This window comes from Takifugu rubripes, chromosome 20, assembly GCF_901000725.2.
Source record: "Takifugu rubripes chromosome 20, fTakRub1.2, whole genome shotgun sequence".
In the NCBI taxonomy this organism is placed as follows: Eukaryota; Metazoa; Chordata; class Actinopteri; order Tetraodontiformes; family Tetraodontidae; genus Takifugu; species Takifugu rubripes.
In genome coordinates, this window is record NC_042304.1 from 6,448,782 (window position 1) to 6,466,646 (window position 17,865).

General features: G+C 46.3%; 2 protein-coding genes across 2 annotated transcripts; one reads left to right on the forward strand and one right to left on the reverse strand.

The window, feature by feature from the left end:
- Positions 1-396: 396 nt before the first annotated feature.
- On the forward strand, positions 397-13,606 carry cilp2 (cartilage intermediate layer protein 2). The gene is made up of 10 exons (XM_011614687.2): positions 397-667; positions 4,916-4,993; positions 5,629-5,898; positions 6,040-6,222; positions 6,369-6,524; positions 6,600-6,917; positions 7,020-7,128; positions 7,747-7,904; positions 9,553-11,981; positions 12,061-13,606. Exons 1-9 carry the CDS (start codon positions 604-606, stop codon positions 11,964-11,966), a joined length of 3,750 nt encoding a protein of 1,249 aa, XP_011612989.2. The 5' UTR covers positions 397-603; the 3' UTR covers positions 11,967-11,981; positions 12,061-13,606.
- Positions 13,607-15,232: 1,626 nt separating this feature from the next.
- On the reverse strand, positions 15,233-17,599 carry LOC101067498 (Rieske domain-containing protein). Its single transcript, XM_003974072.3, has 3 exons — positions 17,410-17,599; positions 17,096-17,211; positions 15,233-16,593 (listed from the first exon to the last, which is right to left on the reverse strand). The coding sequence occupies exons 1-3, from the start codon at positions 17,597-17,599 to the stop codon at positions 16,495-16,497; spliced, it is 405 nt and encodes a 134-aa protein (XP_003974121.1). The 3' UTR covers positions 15,233-16,494.
- Between the last annotated feature and the right edge of the window lie 266 nt (positions 17,600-17,865).

The window sequence follows — 17,865 nt, forward strand, 5'->3', positions numbered from 1 at the left end:
TGGTGAATTAAATCTGTTTCCTGAGTTTGTATAAAAGAAAATTAACAAACAGACCAAATAATAACTGGAATATAAAAATCTCAATGTTTGGGGAAACTGGATAAAGATATTACATTTAATTCAAAACAAAGACAGGTGAAAACACAACCCCCCAACCCCCCAACCCCTAACCCTCGAAAACACGTCTTAATCCTCAAAAAGTCCTTCAAAGTTGTCTGGACTTGCCAAAATGTCCTCACTTAGCTAGTAGAATAAGTATGATGGTACTCAACATGGAACAAATACAAGGACACACACACACACACACACACACACACACACACACACACACTGTCCTCACCTCTTTTTGGAGAGCATATGGGGGATCCAGATGTTACGTCTCACTGGCCAATGGTGAGCAGAGAGGGGCTGGATTGGCGTCCTCTCTCCGATGCCCCCTTCTTTTAAAAATGCCTGAGCTTCTGTCTCAGCGACTCGACTCAGATGAGAGAGAGAGAGAGCAGCGAGCAGCGGGGGAGGCTCAGCTCGACCGGCAGCATCACTCACACCTGACCAGAACTGTCAGTCACTTCATTTCCACGGCGATCAGACACTAAGGGGGTCATGTTGGGATTAACAAAGGTGGCCCTCCTGCTGGCTTTCCTGGCTTCTCTGGCTCTGGGTCAAAGTAAGTAATATTTAATTTTATTTAATCCGATACCGTGACCCCGTGATTACCGGCAGGAGTGTGAGGATGCAGGGAGGAGATGTTCGATGTCTTAAAGCCTTGGATCAATCCTGCGCCCCCGAGAGCCACCTGGCTCGTGGCGGCGGTAAAAGAGAAACGTGGCAAGTCTCAGTTCTACATTTTCAACCAATATTTTCTCAGTTCAATTCCACAATTCCGTCGTGCAGATGGGGAAGTTTTCTCAGGCGGCAGCAGAGACGTCACCGACTGGCTAAAATGGCGACTGAGTGCGGCAGTCAGGGGTCAGAACAGCGCGTCCCTAAAATGGCCGGTTCTTTTTAAATGTCCTGGTTTCACCTCCGATCCCGGTGCCAGCGGGGCCTGAAGGCGTGATCCCATGCGATCACCCTGGAAACCGGAGGCAATAATCATAAACAGAGGGATCGGGTTGTCCAGCAACCACCTGCTGGGACTGTGCTGGGCTTCAATGAGAGAATGGAAGAAACTGGGGGGGGGGGGGGGAAGGGGGGCAAAGAGCGCAGGTGAAACGACTTTTATTCCTGCTGGAGTTGGCCGACATGTCACTCTTTCCTATCACTCTTTCTGATGCCTCCCTCGCTACTTTAATTACTGTCTCCATCTGGCTGTTCGGTTTCCTCTGCCAACGCAGATTACGTTTTGGTCTGTAAATGCGTTTGTTACCAGCATAACTCAAAACTTTTGCACGATCTGGCCTGAAATTCAGCATGTGTGCTGGATGGGACCCAATTTTGTGTTTTTTGCTCGTTATTGGGATCTGGACTACATTTACAATCTGATCATTACTCATTAAATTTACCCCGAGGAACAAATTTCAGTTGATCGTTGCGCGATACACCAGGTGCCCCCCCCGCCCCACCTCTCTCATATGTCTCCCTCTCTTCATCCATCACCTCCGAACCTGTCGTCCTTCTCTATCGGACGCTCTCTGTCCCTGCTTTTGTTTTCTGTCTCTCTCCACTCAGATTTATGAGGCATTTTCCTATTTAAGGGTAGCAGCTGTTTCAGGATGTCTTCATCCTCTCTGAGAGAACAGAGCAGCCTGGCACCTCCTCGTGGTACGCTAACCATACCGCCTGCTATAGGCTTAGCAAGCGTCCCCCGCTGGTTGTTTTTAACCCTGTCTGACCTGTAACCATCCATCTCCATCCATCTCCAACCGTGTGTGTTTGCGTCTGAGCGCGCAGACGGAGGCTACTTCTCCAGATGTTGACCACTGTCTGATCCAGACACATTAGTCTGGCCAGCGGACTTTAATGAGCGCAGAGGGACTCCGGCGGATCAAAAAGATGGAACTGATTAAAATCAACAATAATGGCAACCTCAGAGGCGGGGTTGCATCTTTTCTTCCTATTGCGAGGTATGCGCGCACGCACGCGTGCCAATCGATTCTTTAGCGCAGGGCTAATCGCATGCTTCACTGCTGGCTCTGCGCTCGTGCACGTCCAGGAGAGGTTCATGCGAGGACCTTCGGCGATTTCAAAACAGCAAAACAGGACACAATATCTTCCTTATGCACTTGTAAACCCTCAAATTCTGTGGTCGACTTGCTTCATTAGTTATTGTCGGGAAAAATCGATGCTCTTAACGAGCCGCAGATGTCAGATGAATCAGACTCAGATCTGAGGGCGGAGGGAACATCGGGGAAACGAGGAAGATGAGCGAATGATGTAAAGAGAAAAAGCAGATTCCTCAGCAACCACACACGCCTCGGCTAAGCCCTCCGCCAGCCAAATACAGTAAAGGCTTCTTTAAACCATGAAATACAGACCAGTCACCCCAGCAGCACAACCGCGCTCTTTCAACTGCGCTGAGGATTTTTGAAAGTAAACAACATCGTCTGTGAAGCGTTTTGTCTCTCAGCGAACATCAGCAGCTGTAATCCGACAGAGGCCACCTCTCGTCTACCTCATCCCCTCTGCCGCTTATTACGTGCATGGCACCATTAAAAAAACAGTTTAACATCTAACAGCACAGGATTTATAATCCTGTAGCCTGGCTTTGAGAAACCGGGCTGATTTTAAGACCGAACCAAATCATTACTTCCAAAATTATCCCTGAGAGACGGTAAATATGTGGTATTTTGGGCACTTTACACACGTGGTGTGACATTCAGGTGCAAGAAATAGGTGGAGCGGTGAAGCGCTGCAGCTTGAGCGGAACATACACGAGCTTGTTAAATGTATCTTGTTACCTGTCAGGAGTTTACGAGGGTCACCGGCTGAGGTTTATAATAAACATCACATGGCGGGGCTTGGGTCAAAGGTCAAACAGCGGGGAAGAAAGTCAGAACCATAACAACATTTGCGGTGGCTGAGATGGCTGCCACACACAACTCATCAAAAGGGTTACTGAACTTTTATAACACCCACCCACACCAAAGTAACCAGTCGTTCTACTGGGGATTATGGCCACAAGAAAATGGAAGTCATGTGACGTCACAAGCATGAGGTCAGGGTTTCTGCTTTTGAGCCTTCAGTCCCCGAAATTCACACCGTAAAACTTTTAATGAAAAGCTTTTATAGAAACATGCAACAACAGAACCGAAAGACAGGACCAGCGGGTGCAACTAATGATCCATTTTCTAACATGTAAGAGGAAATCATTAATTATTGCCTCATTACATCACCCCCAAGCAAAGTTCTGTTGCCTCAAACTCCCTCACATACCATCCATGTGAAGCAGTACCTTATAAAACCCTCCTGGCTTTTCTACTTTGTAAAGCGTTAACATGTCCCTCAAAAGCACAATAAGCTCTGTCAGCCTGCCGCTGGAACACCGCCAGTAATAAAGGTCACCACGCAAACCAGCGGCCTTCTGAGGGAGCTCATCGGCTTCCTCTTTTGACTTTCTAAAGCCATTAGTCACTTCATAAAACGCTAACAATTGTTTGCTGTGTTGCTCCCATTTGGAGACATCTTGAAGCCATCACGGGCAGCTGAAAGGTTCTGCTGTGCGTTCTCCTGGTTTTTGGTGTGAGCATGAAAGAAAAGTTACGTAACCAGCAGACAGTTTTATGGATGCACCTCAGAGTGAGGAAGGTAAATAATTAGCCCAACATTCTGAAGTCGCTGTTGATTACGTGAAACCCAGAGGTTGTGTGCGTGTCCTCGCCGCGGGCTCCGCCAAAGAAGACGTTTTAAACGCCGGTGACAGTGAAGAGGGAGGCAGGAACGCTCTCGCTCGAAGTTCATAACAAACGCAGATGCGGGAATCAGGAGGCCACAGGCGAAAGGAGGTTAACGTGTGTGAAACGAAGGGCGCAAACAAAGCCACATCTGCAGCAGATCACTAAGAAAGCATTTGCTTCTGTGTATCCAGCAAATCCAGCATCACAAATCCTGGAGCTTTCTAAATTACCCTCACGCTTATGTAACGCATTTTTGGACACTTCTACTTCTTCTCTTCTAAACCTATGAAAAGCATCAAGGATTGAAGAGAAACAGCCAGCTGAGGCTCGAAGGCTCGAATTAAGCCGTAAAAATGGACGGAGGCTGGGATCAATACAGGCCTTTGTGCTCGGCGCTCATAAACCCAGCAGCGTCTCCACAAAAGTGCTAAGTTACTGCACACATTACACAGCCAGGGAGCTATTTACTGCCACAGTCACGGGCTGAGATGTTGATTTTTTTTTTTTCCATGAGGGAAAGTGAGAAACGAAATGTCAAGCAAACAAGTGACGTTTCTGACACGTGGGACGGTTTTTGCAGGAATATGAAAGAATGCGTTTCAATGTGCAAAAGACCCATTCAGATGAACCAGAAAATGAGGACGCAAAATGGTCAAAATCGCCTTTTTCATCAGCCTCACGTTTGGTGCCAGCGTGCATGCTTGGCCACTTCCAGCTCAACTGGTCCATCGCAGGTGGAGTTTGACTAAGGCCGCGGGTGAGGAGGGGGTGTGTGGGGGGCAATAAGGAGGGCGGTGAAAGGATGATGTGATGGGTGGGATTCAAACAGCTCCTCTCAATTATCTATATGAGCTCAAGAGATGTAAAGTAGCTCAATAAAGAGGCAAATTAGCTCAATAAAGACTCAAATAAAGCAGGGAAAACCAAGAATTAGAGCCTTAGCTACACATAAGCGGTTAGATTTTCTACTAAATTCAAACGTATTTCCGTACGTCCATGGTTCACTGATTGGGAGACGAGTCAGTCGTGGTGCCTTCTTTCCCCCCACTTCATCCTTTTGTTTCTGCCATTGTCTGCAGGATCCATGAGGCCTTGGAGTCAGTCGGACAGGAGCCGGAGGGCGGCCCCCAACACCTTCACTGACCTGCAGTCAGCAGGTAGGAATCTTTCAGCAGCAACGCACTCCAGAGTGGGGCAGAGTCTGAAGAGGCGAGGAGGTCTTGCTCAGACAGGAAGTCGGCAGCTATTGTGTTTTGGCCGGCTGTGGGATATGGTCAGGGGGCGGAGCCACAGCTGCAGCTATGTTTATCTTGCTATGTCCGATTGCACTACTTGTCCTTGTCTTCAAAACTTTCCTGATACATGAGGTGTGACACAAATGGCTTTAATAACCTGCAGGGCTGACGAGCGCCCCCCCGGCAGCCCGTCCCCGTGTTCCCACCATAATCACTCACAGATTTGTGTGATTCATGAGGATGGTCTCTCAAGGTTCCCTCAATGAATAAATTGCAAGAATTTGGGTGAGCAGATGTTTATAAGTGTGATATATAATCTATATCCATGAATTCACGTAACACTGACTGGTTTGTATCTTGAAAGCCTAAATTCTTCCAGATTTGAGGTTTTCATTCCCTGGCGCTTGAAGTCACTTTAAATTCTGAAACCAGTCCATGCTGAGTTGCTGCCTCCAGCACCCTTCCTATGTTGTTCCTCATTCTGGAGTTGAATTGTTTAGTTTTCTATCTCTCCCCCACCTCCTGCTCATTCATGTTGTCCCTGGATGTGTCTCCAGGGGTGACAGAGTGGACCTCTTGGTTCAACATCGACCACCCTGGAGGGAACGGGGACTACGAACGCCTGGAAGCCATCCGATTCTATTACAGGGAGAGGGTCTGCCCACGACCCATGGCCATGGAGGCCCGGACCACAGACTGGGTGGCAGCTGCAGACACTGGGGAAGTGGTGCACTCCAGCCTGGACAAAGGTTTCTGGTGCATCAACAAGGAGCAGCCCAATGGACGCGCGTGCTCCAACTACCACGTCCGCTTCCAGTGTCCCTCAGGTAGCTGCCCAGCCAGAACATGAACATTCATCCCTCAGTAGCTACAGGGAGGAATGAAAGGAACACTTTTTGTCAATGGTCACATTAAAAGACTTCCTGCTTATTTGTAGAATGACTTTGTACCCACGTCTGTGTGTTCAGCGCAGAGCTACTGGACAGAGTGGAGCGACTGGGGCACCTGTTCAACCACGGTGTGTGACGACGTTGGCATCAAGGTTCGCCACAGGAAATGTGTAAACTCCCAGCCCCTGCCTCTGCTGCTGGTACCCGCCTGCCAGGGGCACCATTCGGAGAGGAGAGAGTGTTCCACCCCTCCCTGCACAGGTGAGAATAAGAGGATCTACAGCTCCAATCAGTAAAAATAATTAAATGATCTCGGTGATACATAAAAGTTAAAAGGCAAAGGCTAAAAGAGGAGACGATGATGACACCCTTGTGCCTTCCTCCACTGTATTTCTCTTTGTGATCAGCCAAGTGGCGTCCTTGGGGACGGTGGGGGACCTGCTCAGTGACATGCGGTGGGGGCCGCAGAAGTAGGAGGAGGACCTGTGCGAGGACGTCGGCAAAGGTTCAGTGTACCGGACGGCCCGTGGAGGTGCAGAAGTGCGGCAAGGCTCCATGCCCATGTATGTGAAAGTCACACTGCTCTTTGTACTCGTGCAGTTATGACGTTTGACATTTTGGCATCCACGTCTCCACAGCCAAATGTCAGCTGGCGTGCCCCGAGGGACGCCCAAGTGAGGACTGCAGCCTGTGTGTGTGCGAAGGCCACATTTTGCATGGAGAAGTTCTCAGTGTGACGGGCGTGCCCGTTGCAGGAGCCTGGGTGGCGCTGGCCAACCAGCCGAAGGTGGTCCTCGCTCGAACAGACGCCAAAGGTCAGTTCAGGGTCACTGGTGTCTGCTCCTCCAGTTCAACGTTGATATCCATCAGCAAAGACAGGTTTGCTCCGGTTACGGTCTCCGGCACCAGCAACACCACTGGGATATCCTGGGTGCATGCTGTCCTCAGATCAGCCGGTAAGTGGTTGAAAGAAGACATCAGACATCAGACATCTCAGAACAAAGTGGCACCATGTACACTCGTCAGGTCGTAAAATCAATCCCTCCTGGTTTTAACAGAAAAGCCGTACATGATTAAACACCCGGAGGACAAGGTGCGATATGAGGGAGGACGTGCGCTCTTGTGCTGTAAGGCAACAGGATCACCAGCACCTGACAAATACTACTGGTGAGATTCACATCGGTGCTCAATTATATGTATATAAATATATATATATAAATCTATTTTTACATGTTAAATGTGTTCATGAAAGGAGATATGTGAAACACATATGGGCACAAAGTCCATATTGACTGAAGGTCCAAATGTGGGATTTTGAGGTGTTTTCTGTCTTCTGTCAAGTTTATAATCTGTCTTTGTTTCGAGGATGAAATCAGCAATTCAAGCTTATTTTCTGGGGGTTTGTTGATCAAAACATAACTGATCATTGATGGATTGTTAAAACTAGTGTTTCAGGAGGTCATGGACTGTATGCAGGAGACGGACAGAACAATAATGGCTCATAATAAAGGACAACTTCATTGTCTGTATTAAGCAGTTCCTGCAGTTAGAAAGATGGTCAACAGCCAAGAAAGCAACACTTGGTTTAGCTTCATTTAGACTGGCTGCAGTCCTTGTTTACAGTCTATGGTCCAAGCATGTGGAGTGCCAATCACGTTTATTGTATGTTTAGATTAAATCACAGCCAGTACCACAATTCTACTCACTTTACTCAGGGTAATTTGATTGCGTTCTCTATGTTATGAGGGTGAATTTCTGTTTACTAACCATTTGATCATGTTTAAGGTACCATAATGGGACTCTACTGGACAAAAAAATGTACAAGTATGAAGAAGAGCTCGTGCTGCGAGACCTTAAACCAGAGCAGTCAGGGCAGTACTACTGCAAAACCAGCAGTCCGGCAGGCTCCATCAAGTCTTCTCCCTCCGTCCTCACTGTCATCGGTAAGATTTTAGATGTCATCAGATCTTAAAAACGTCATCCAGATCTTATCCCTGGATGACTGCTCCTTTCCTTCTATCTGATGATGCAGACAGAAAAGCGGAGTCGAGAGAAAACCCAGTGTTTTCATGAATTAGACTTGTCACCAAACAACCAAGCAAACAACCTTCTAATGCTACAACATTCCTCAGATAAAGACCATTTGTAACTATGTTTATTTAGCCATGACCGCAAACACAGTCAAAGGAACTGATTTTAGAGCCTTTTCACACCCTTGTTTTATTCCAAACCAAGCAGGTTCTTCTTGTATAGGCTATTGTACAAGCTCTCTCACAAGCTGAATTTAAAATGATGACATTTTGGACAGCGTTTAGTCAACTTACCTTCTATTTTAGAAGTGGCCTTTATAATTCCCAGCATTAGCCAGCAAATAAAATAATTTGCCATAATGGCTCGAAGCAGAACATAAGGCTTATGGCTCAGGATGGCTGCTGTCCACCACATTTAACAAAGCAGTATTTACTCAAAGGGCTGTACAGATTCAAGTGAAACCACTGACAGAAGCATACAAGGAGCAGCTGCTAGAGAGATCGAACGCAGCGGTTAAAGAGAGCTCATCAAGTCGCCAGTAAACCATGAACGTGTTTAGGGCATTCAGACAAAACCCACAGAGTCCTGCAGCTTAAGTAAAGAGTGAGAGAAAAAACAGGTTAAAAGCACATGAAAGAATGACAGAAAAACACCAAAACTCAGTCTGGTCGCACTTGGAGCAGTAGGTTTTTATTAAGTGTTCGCTGGTTGAAGCTAGGAAATTAAATTGGCTTTTTTTCCCTTTTTTTTGTGGTATGAATCTGGAGACTATAAAAAGTCAAACTCGATTCTTTCCGAACACCCAGTATTGAAGGGGAATCATTAAAGCCTGTTTGGTTTTCTTTTGTTGAAGTCAGAAAGCCGTGCAGTTCCCTAATCCACATGGCTAATGTCCTTCAGGAGCTTGTTAGCAACAACAGAGAGCTCCAAACTGGCTTTCACGGAAGACTGCTACAGTGAGACCATCTCAGGGCTCAGATGGATATCTGCTTCCCATAATTAATCATGGAAAAAAACGGGACAAAACACTTGCGCAAATATATAAATGCTTCCATTCTTCACTGTAGCACTGTTTATTCTCACATTTTCCAGTATACTGCACATAAATTCAATTAATTCTTTGTAAAGGCATTAGCAGTATTTCACATGTATCACACTGCTGCATATGTATTCAATCACCAGGGAACTGAGATGAGGAGCTCAATAAGGATGCTATAAGAACAACTATGATATCATTTGTGATTATTTCAATACCATCGTGTTGCAATAACGGTCTCTTCCAACTTCCATTTGAGTGATTTATAAATAAATGCTCTTTTCCAGCCAATCACCAATTCATATTTTATAGTTCAACTTGGCACTTGTCCAGTGCTTCCAGGCTACACAGAAAATCTGTTTTAACAAATACAATATATCTTTCAGTGTGGGGGTAATAGTGGATAGAGTTTCAGATTACTTACTGTCTATTTTCCACTAGTTCATCACTCACATTAAACTGCACCTTTAGGAACAGAAATCGAAATGTGCATCATTAACATACTTTGTTGGCTTATTTGACAGCGAGAGGAACACCAGCATGCAATTCAACCCCGGAGGCACATCTCATCCGACTGCCAATGGACTGTGTTCAACCAGGGACCAACTCAAAGTACTACAACGCCGGCCGCTGCCTCCACAACAAGTGCGCTGGCTCCCTGGACTTTGACATGAGCTGCAGAGATGGAGCGGGCTTCTGCTGTGGCGTCCAACAAATGGAGACGCGAACGATTGACTGTGGGAGCTACAGCCTCCCCATCCGAGCTGTGACGCAGTGTAGCTGTCAGAAGTGTGTCCAGCCAACTGTGCTGGTCCGCGGTCGAGTGGTCACTGCTGACAATAACGAGCCCCTGCGGTTCGGACACATATACATAGGTAAAGAGAGAGTTGGCACCACCGGTTACCAAGGAAGTTTTACCCTGCATATTACCCCTGATACCCAAAGGTTAGTGGTGAATTTCGTTGACCCCACACAGAAGTTTCTTGACACTCCGAAGGTTTTCATCTTTGATAAGAAAGGTGGCTCCATCTATCACGATGTCAAGGTGATGAGAAAGCAGGCGGCGATCGATATCAACGCAGGAGAGACCAACTTTATCAGTCTTGGGGAAATTCAAGGGGAAGACCCCATTGGCCAGTTGATTATCCCCCCGAACTCCTTCCATAAGGACAATGGAGAAATATATGAGGGAACTGTGAAAGCCAGCGTTACATTCATTGACCCAAGAAATATCACCACGGCAGCAGCAACTCCGGGGGATCTCAACTTTGTGGACAATGAAGGGGACATGCTCCCTTTGAGGACCTATGGAATGTTCTCTGTGGATTTCAGAGACGACACCAACAAAGAGATGCTGGGAGCTGGAGCCGTCCAAGTCCTTCTTGACACCCAACATGTCAAAATGCAGGAGCACATTCCCCAAATGAAACTGTGGTCTTTAAACCCAGACACCGGTGTCTGGGAGGAGGAGAGCGACTTCTCTTACTCTGCATCAACATCTGATGGCCGTGGGCGGAACAAACGAGAGGAGCGCACATTCCTCATAGGCAACATAGAGATCAGGGAACGTAGGCTCTTTAACTTAGACGTACCTGAAAACAGACGGTGCTACGTCAAAGTACGCGCCTACATGAGCGACAAGTTCTTACCAAGTGAGCAGCTGGAGGGTGTTGTGATTAGCTTAATAAACTTGGAACCCACACCTGGTTATTCATCTAACCCTAGGGCATGGGGCAGATTTGACAGTGTCATAACTGGATCCAATGGGGCTTGCTTGCCAGCTTTCTGTGATGCCCAAAGACCCGATGCTTATACTGCCTACGTCACAGCCATGATGGGTGGAGAAGAACTGGAAGCAGCTCCCTCCACCCCTAAGATGAATCCAAACATCATTGGAGTGTCTCAGCCATACCTTGATAAAATAGACTACCAGCGCTCGGACCACGATGACCCAGCTCTGAAAAAGACTGCTTTCAGGATCAATTTGGCCAAGCCGAACCAAAATAATCTGGATGAGACCAACGGGCCAATATATCCATACCAGAACTTAATAGCTTGTGAAAATGCACCAGTGGATGCCAGTCATTTCAGATTCTTCAGAGTCGAAAAGGACAAGTATGAGTACAATGTGGTTCCCTTTGAGGAAAATGATTTGACTACCTGGACGGGAGATTATCTGTCCTGGTGGCCCAATCCTCAGGAGTTCAGAGCATGTTTCATTAAGGTCAAAATCCATGGACCGAAAGAGGTAATGATCAGGTCTAGGAATCTGGGAGGGACACACAGAGAAACAAAAGGTAAACTTTATGGTATAAGAGACATTCGTAGCACTCGGGATATGCGTGAGGCGAACACCTCGGCAGCGTGCGTTGAGTTTAAATGCAGCGGTATGTTGTTCGATCAATCGGAGGTAGACAGATCCCTCATATCAATCCTTCCACAAGGGAATTGCCGCAAGACTGACACCAACAATCTTCTGGAAGAATATCTCAGCAAGCATCCCCCTGTAGCTCAGAACAATGAATCTCATGCATTCACCATGCTAGCTCCTGTTGATCCCTTAGGACACAATTATGGTATCTACACAGTTACGGACCAGAATCCCAGGGTAGCCAAGGAGATCGCCATAGGCCGATGCTTTGACGGCACCTCTGATGGCTTCTCCCGGGAGATGAAGTCGGACTTTGGTGTGGCGCTGACCTTCAGCTGCCCAGAGAGGAAGATTAGCCGGGAAAGTCTTTTCCAGCGTCTGCAGACCAACCCGGGCCAGACGTTGTCTCAAATGGCGAGGGACATGAGGGAGCTTGAGGGCCTACAGGTGCAGAGATCTTCCACACAGATTGTGGCCTATTCAGAACAGCGTGGCAGGACCCAGAGTCGCAGAGTTACGTCTACAACCAGGAGGAGGGCCTCTACAAGTTCTCTGCAACGCCAGTAGAGGAACACAGTAGAGGTATGTTGAGGTGGATCATTTTCTGGCTTATTTTCTGTTATCTCTAAGCATTTTAATGTGCTTTGTGTTTTATTTCCAGGTCTTAGTCGAATGTGCTGACTTCAAAGTAAGGGAGTAAATGTTTGTTTATGATTATAAACTCCCTCCTGGCTACAGATATCACGAAAACTGAGGCAGACAGCAGCGTGAATGAATATATTCATTGGACTTACACTTACTTGAAGCCTTTATTGTGTAAATTTCTTGCTTTAACCCCTAAATTCCTAAAAGACATGCACATTTTTATATCTGTTGCAGTGTCTGCCCTTTATTTAACAGGCTTTGGTTTAATTTTATTATAAATAGATGAGTACACTAACTTGACATTTGAGAATGTAACGTACCCCAACTATTTCTGTGGCTGTGAGTGAGTGGGTTTTTTTCTGACGTCCGTCAGTTGTCCAGTTGAAACCAAACCTTCCATTTCTGTATATAAACTAGACCTCAAACACCTAATAATTGGTTATTGCTTTCAAGAAAGACACTTGAGGTCCGTGACGACTGCAGCAGACACTGAACCCTTTATCCACAAACTGGGTAACTATCTCCACCAGAGGGACTCAAAAAAAAAAACACGAGGTGCTTTGTGGTCGGGCCTGCCAAACTGGTTACAGAGGATGTCTTTATTCATGCTTTTTAAATGTTATTCATTAGCATGCTACATTGCTAATTTTACCGATATATAATTTCCAATAATGTAACGCCCAGCTGATGGTTCGATGTCCGTACAGGCATGACTGTGCGATCCACTCAGTTCAAACTTGTGGCAGGCTGCAGAACCAGTGCCAACGGATGATGAGCCTGAATGGCTGTTTAGCTTAAAGGAGGAACCAAAGGCTGGTCGGGTGTGTGCAAGAACACTGGCTCAGAGGGATGCTAGCTGACTGCCAGTCACACTTTATTCTCTGATCTGTCGAACATCAATACAGATCAACTCCTCACCACATCTTCCTGATTTCCTTTGACAAATTGACGACTGTTTCTTATCAAAGCAGCCGCACGAGCTTACAGCTGCAAGTTTGACTCTTGGTGCTGAGTTAAAATGTGTTGGTGACTAGAGGTCCTGAAATCATCTCAGAAACCCTCCGTAGAGAATCTGCAGGGGTCTAAACTAACTTGATAACTGACAGGTGTTATCCTGTTGCCTTGGTATCCTGAAGTGCAATAATTACACAGTTTAACTTAAGAAGATCCACGTGTAACAGACAATCATGCGCTGCTGGAGAAGGAAGCGGCGCCTCCCTTATTGAGGGAGGTAGTCACACTGTCTTGGACAGGAGTCAATTTTTTTTAAAATTCCTAGTAATTTACCTGCTTTCTCTTTCCCTTTTTGAACCTCATACCCTTTCATATTCTGCAGCATGGCTCGGCTTAGGTCAGGCTTGTGTGCACAATTTCCTTTTGCACTTCAAACAACATCTATTTTCCTGAGAGTTTCAAGTCTCAGTGGGCCCTTGTTGTTATTAAAAACAACCTAAAAACAGCATGGTGGTTAACAATGAAAAACAGACTGCATGTTGGATGACGTCCATTTAAAATTTCAAGTATGGCTCATGACAGAAGAGTTTTGCTGTAGTATCGACATTAAAGGTCATTAAAGAAAGAAGCTTCGCTCAAAAACAAGTTTGCAGTTGTTTATCTCAAACCGGCAGACCTGTGGGAGAGATTAGTTCAGCCTCGACTCACGAAGGACTAAATAAAAAGAACCAGGGGAGCCTGACGAGCAAACACGGGCTTTGTGTTAATTAGAAAATTAATGACATATTCTCCTGGGCACCTTTGGAACAACATGTGTCTGACTTTAACTAACAGCCCAGTGAGTTGATTTCTAGGAGACAACTTGGGGTTTCTTGGCTGACCTCTCTGATTGCGTGTCTGCGAGGACGGCCATGACCGAGCAGGTCCAAAGTCCGCATCAAAATGAAACTCGTCCCGCAGCAGCTGTAGCATCCGCCCTGTAGGGGAGCTGCTGATCGAAGCCAGGCGCGGAGAGACATAAATCTGATAATAATGCAGCTCAGCCCAGCAGCTGGAAGGACGGTCAGAGCCGAAACATAAGAGGGATTTCATGGATGCAATCACGCCTCGAGATACTATTTGGAAAATGGGGGGTTGGGGGGGCTAGGGGTAAATATTATTGGTACCGGGCCTCACGGACCATCACTTGCAGAATATCAGGCCTCAAAGTGGTTGCACATGGAAGAATGGAGGGTTTTAGAGGAAAATGCTTTGACAGAAGAGTCAGCTTATTCATGTGAAGAAATAATCAGGAGGGGGGTTTAAGAACAGGGTTACAATAACAGGCTGAGTAAACCTTTATACAAGACTTAGTGAGTACTAGCCGGGGCTCTTCAAACAACGACTCTGTTTTCTGCAAAGCTTCAAAGGAAAGTGAGGAACGGTTGCAATGGTTGGCTCAGTGGCAGACGAAAACCCCTGGAATGGATGTCTTTAACGTCTCTGCAAATAGAACCCTCGCTAATACTCATCAGGAACGGCAGTAGCACAAGTAGCTAACACAAATAGCCATGCGTTTTGATGTCCTGGCCCCATAAATGGTAATGTCCTCTCAATCTAGAAAACCAAAAACTTTGTAAAAGGAATGGTAAAATTTCAAAGCCCTTTACGCAGAAAGAGAAAACATAGGATTTAATGAAGGTCCCATTTTATTGCAATCATCTTAACTCCAACCTTACCCAGCCTTTATAGCCATGCTAAACTCTTCCATTGTGGACATCTGGTGCTATAAAAGATACTCCCCAAGATACATTTGGATTGGATTTGTCGGTGAATTTTGGAACTATCATTTTAACCCCAAAACAAACCAGTTTTACACTGAACTGGTTTGTTTTGGGGTTAAAATGATAATAACTAGGCATAAAGGAGCCTCCTGATTGTGTTCTGCTCTGCACAGATCTTTGACCTTCAAGATTAGATTGATCCACGAGGCCTGGAGCACAGTAGAGACGTGCAGAATGTCTGACACTGTGCTCCAGGCATCCGACCAGAGTGCCAGTAAAACAGGAAATATATCAACCTCTCATAATTCTTTTTTCATGTACTGCATGGTGATGTCACCCCTGTTACTTCTGACCTTAATTCATGATGTGTAAATTGTGTATGAAATCTGTCATTGAGCAAGAAACTGTAAATAAATGAATTTGTGTCAACAGTTTTACTTTCCTTCTTTGAATCTTGCACTACAAAAGTGGTCAAAAATCTTTAAAAACTTTATTTTGATCACAAGGTCAAATCACAACTGCAATCATGAAACAAACCCAGGAGAGTCTCACACTGTGGCTCAGAAAACCAAGAAATTACAGGTAAATACTGAATATACATTAATCTCTATGGATCTTTTTTTTTGTTTGTTTTGAAAAAAATCCCCAATTCACATAATAAATTACCATTACAAACAGGTCAGGAACCACAGCTGAAAATGCAAACATGAACACCAGCACCAAAAACCATGTCGACCAGTCTCCCACACCTCCTCCTCGCATCAGAAACCTCGATGAGCACGTCTTTCCAGTGGAAATATTGCTTTAATAAAGCTGCTCACCAGAAAGCGCAGCTGGGGATAAAAGAGCCCAGAGCCACACTGAGACGCCACCTTCATGTGTGTGCCACGTCCAGAAACCCAAGCACAGGACACGTAATGACCTCGACCGCTGACGGACAGAGGACACACTCGCATCAGTGCACACGCACACAGAGCTAGAAACACGCACTTCGGGTTTTGAACCCTCTCTCGGCGCCACCTTTTGATGCCCATTGCGTCAGTAATGAATGAACATGGAGGGAAACTCTGGAAAATGCAGTCATAATTACTGTGTCTCATTTTAGAAAAAAAGAAATTAGAAACGTGACTTTCCGCAGTACGACATCATCGGAAAAGAAATCGGAAAAGTTCACTAACGTTGCAACTGCTGGTCTTGAAGAATTAAAAACACTGACATGATAAATGCATCTGGAACTACAGCACGAGACCACATTCAGAGGTCTCTTAACGATGGTTCCTGGATATTTGTCATATAGATTATAAACACCACTTGTTATTTTGTAGCTTAGGTTGCATGAAAATACGAGTTTACTGTATCAGAGCTGCAGTAAACGACGGTTTTGGGCAGTGAGTTGCAAAAAAGCCATCAAACAAAAATCGATTTAACAAAGTTTGAATGTGAAATTCATAACATGTAAAGACGAAACACTTCCATCACTCTTGCCATGATGTCTAGCTTAAAAAGCTCATTTTGCATATGTTCTTTGATGTTAGCGGCGTTGCCGTGACACCTGATGGACGACTCGGGTTTGAAACCGAGCAAAAAAGAAACGATGTCACTTCCTGAGTTCACCGAGTTCACAGCAGAAACATTCCACTAGAATGACAGCTAAGATTTTAAAAGGATGGCTTTGGCTCTCGGGGGCGTCTTCAGAAAGAGCTCGGTTGGCCTCCCGACGGGCTCAAGGTCGCTCAACTCCTCCGACCTACGGGAAAAGGCTCCAGAGAGAGGCGGCCGCTGTGTTTCACGTGCACGTTACCATCCTCCTGCTTCACTTCGTAGACGTTTTGCTGTTAAAAACAACAAATCCAATCCAATCAGGAAACAGACGAAGCTCAAAGAAACATGAGATTGAGCAATGTTGAAAAATATGACAATTAAGAATGTGCTGGATTTCTTTTGTTGGCACGTGCCTTTAAGTGTTAAACTGGACCAACCGGCTGATGGATTGATACTGTGTGTCCCGCTTTGATGCACAACAGCTGATGAAAAATGATCAATGAGACGAGCCTTGTTTATGGAAACTTTGTGTCTGAGCTCCTCGGTGAGCCATAAATCCAAACATCGACTTTTGAGCAGAATGTGCTCCATCAAACAAAAGCAGAACCAATGAGCGGCGGGCTTTGATTTCTCAGGCAATATTGATGCAACGTTACATCACATCATGTCGACGTCCAGGTGCGTCCAGCCCGGCGGAGCGCCGCCTGCCGCCGGTGTTCCGCACGCGCTTCCTGTCATATTTTGTCAACATTCTCTTTTGGTGCCCATGTGGCTCCAGGTTTCGCCACTAACCTGCAGAGACGTCCCCGACTTCCCCGTCCTGAGATCAAAGTTGTAGTCGTGCCAGGGGCAAAAGACCTGCAGGACCCCCTCCACCTCCTCGATGTCCCCCTCACACAGCGGACCACCTGGGGCCACACAGGAAACCATTAATCACGTGATCTTGTGAAAACGAACGAGGGGAGCTCTACAACACGGTCGGATCACAACAAATGTGTTACATGGATCCTGGTTTTAGCAGATCTGATAAACATGTTCGCAGTTATTCTCAGGCTTGGTTCTAAAGAGGAAACGCGGTTGAATCAAGGTTAATGTGGAGGTTTTACCAGAATGCGCACATCGCGCATCCATGGCGAAGAACTCCCCCTTCACGTAGAAGAGGCACACGTCAGAGCCGCGGCCGAGGGAGGAGAACAGGAGCCGGCAGCGCCTGCTGGAGAGCGCCGCCACCGGCCCGATCAGCCTCCACGAGGCGCCCTCCGCCTGGCCATCCTCCTCCCCGCAGCCAGAAGCCATGAAGAGCGCAGACACGGAGCGACTCAGAGCCCTTTTTTACCCTGCTGAGAGTGAGTTTGTCCTCCCGCTGCGTGGAAAATGTTCCATGTTGCACAGCGGGCTCGTTTCAACTGCGCCGCCGTCAGCGGCGTCTCCGTCCGGCCTGAGGCGGCAGCAGCAGCCGCATCCATCCGGGACACGGAGCACGCTGCATTTCAGCATAAAATGATAGTAATAAAGACATTATTATTACTATTATTATTGTTATTGTTATTATCATTGTTGTT

What these genes read in the sequence shown, in the direction of transcription:
- LOC101067498 (XM_003974072.3), bottom strand. Translation starts at nt 17,599, where the DNA reads ATGGCTTCTGGCTGCGGGGAGGAGGATGGCCAGGCGGAGGGCGCCTCG. An exon ending in TGCGCGATGTGCGCATTCTG is followed by an intron (nt 17,212 to 17,409) that starts GTAAAACCTCCA and finishes GTGTGGCCCCAG; the next exon opens with GTGGTCCGCTGTGTGAGGGG. An exon ending in AGTCGGGGACGTCTCTGCAG is followed by an intron (nt 16,594 to 17,095) that starts GTTAGTGGCGAA and finishes TGTTTTTAACAG; the next exon opens with CAAAACGTCTACGAAGTGAA.
- cilp2 (XM_011614687.2), top strand. Translation starts at nt 604, where the DNA reads ATGTTGGGATTAACAAAGGTGGCCCTCCTGCTGGCTTTCCTGGCTTCT. An exon ending in CACTGACCTGCAGTCAGCAG is followed by an intron (nt 4,994 to 5,628) that starts GTAGGAATCTTT and finishes ATGTGTCTCCAG; the next exon opens with GGGTGACAGAGTGGACCTCT. An exon ending in TTCCACCCCTCCCTGCACAG is followed by an intron (nt 6,223 to 6,368) that starts GTGAGAATAAGA and finishes CTTTGTGATCAG; the next exon opens with CCAAGTGGCGTCCTTGGGGA.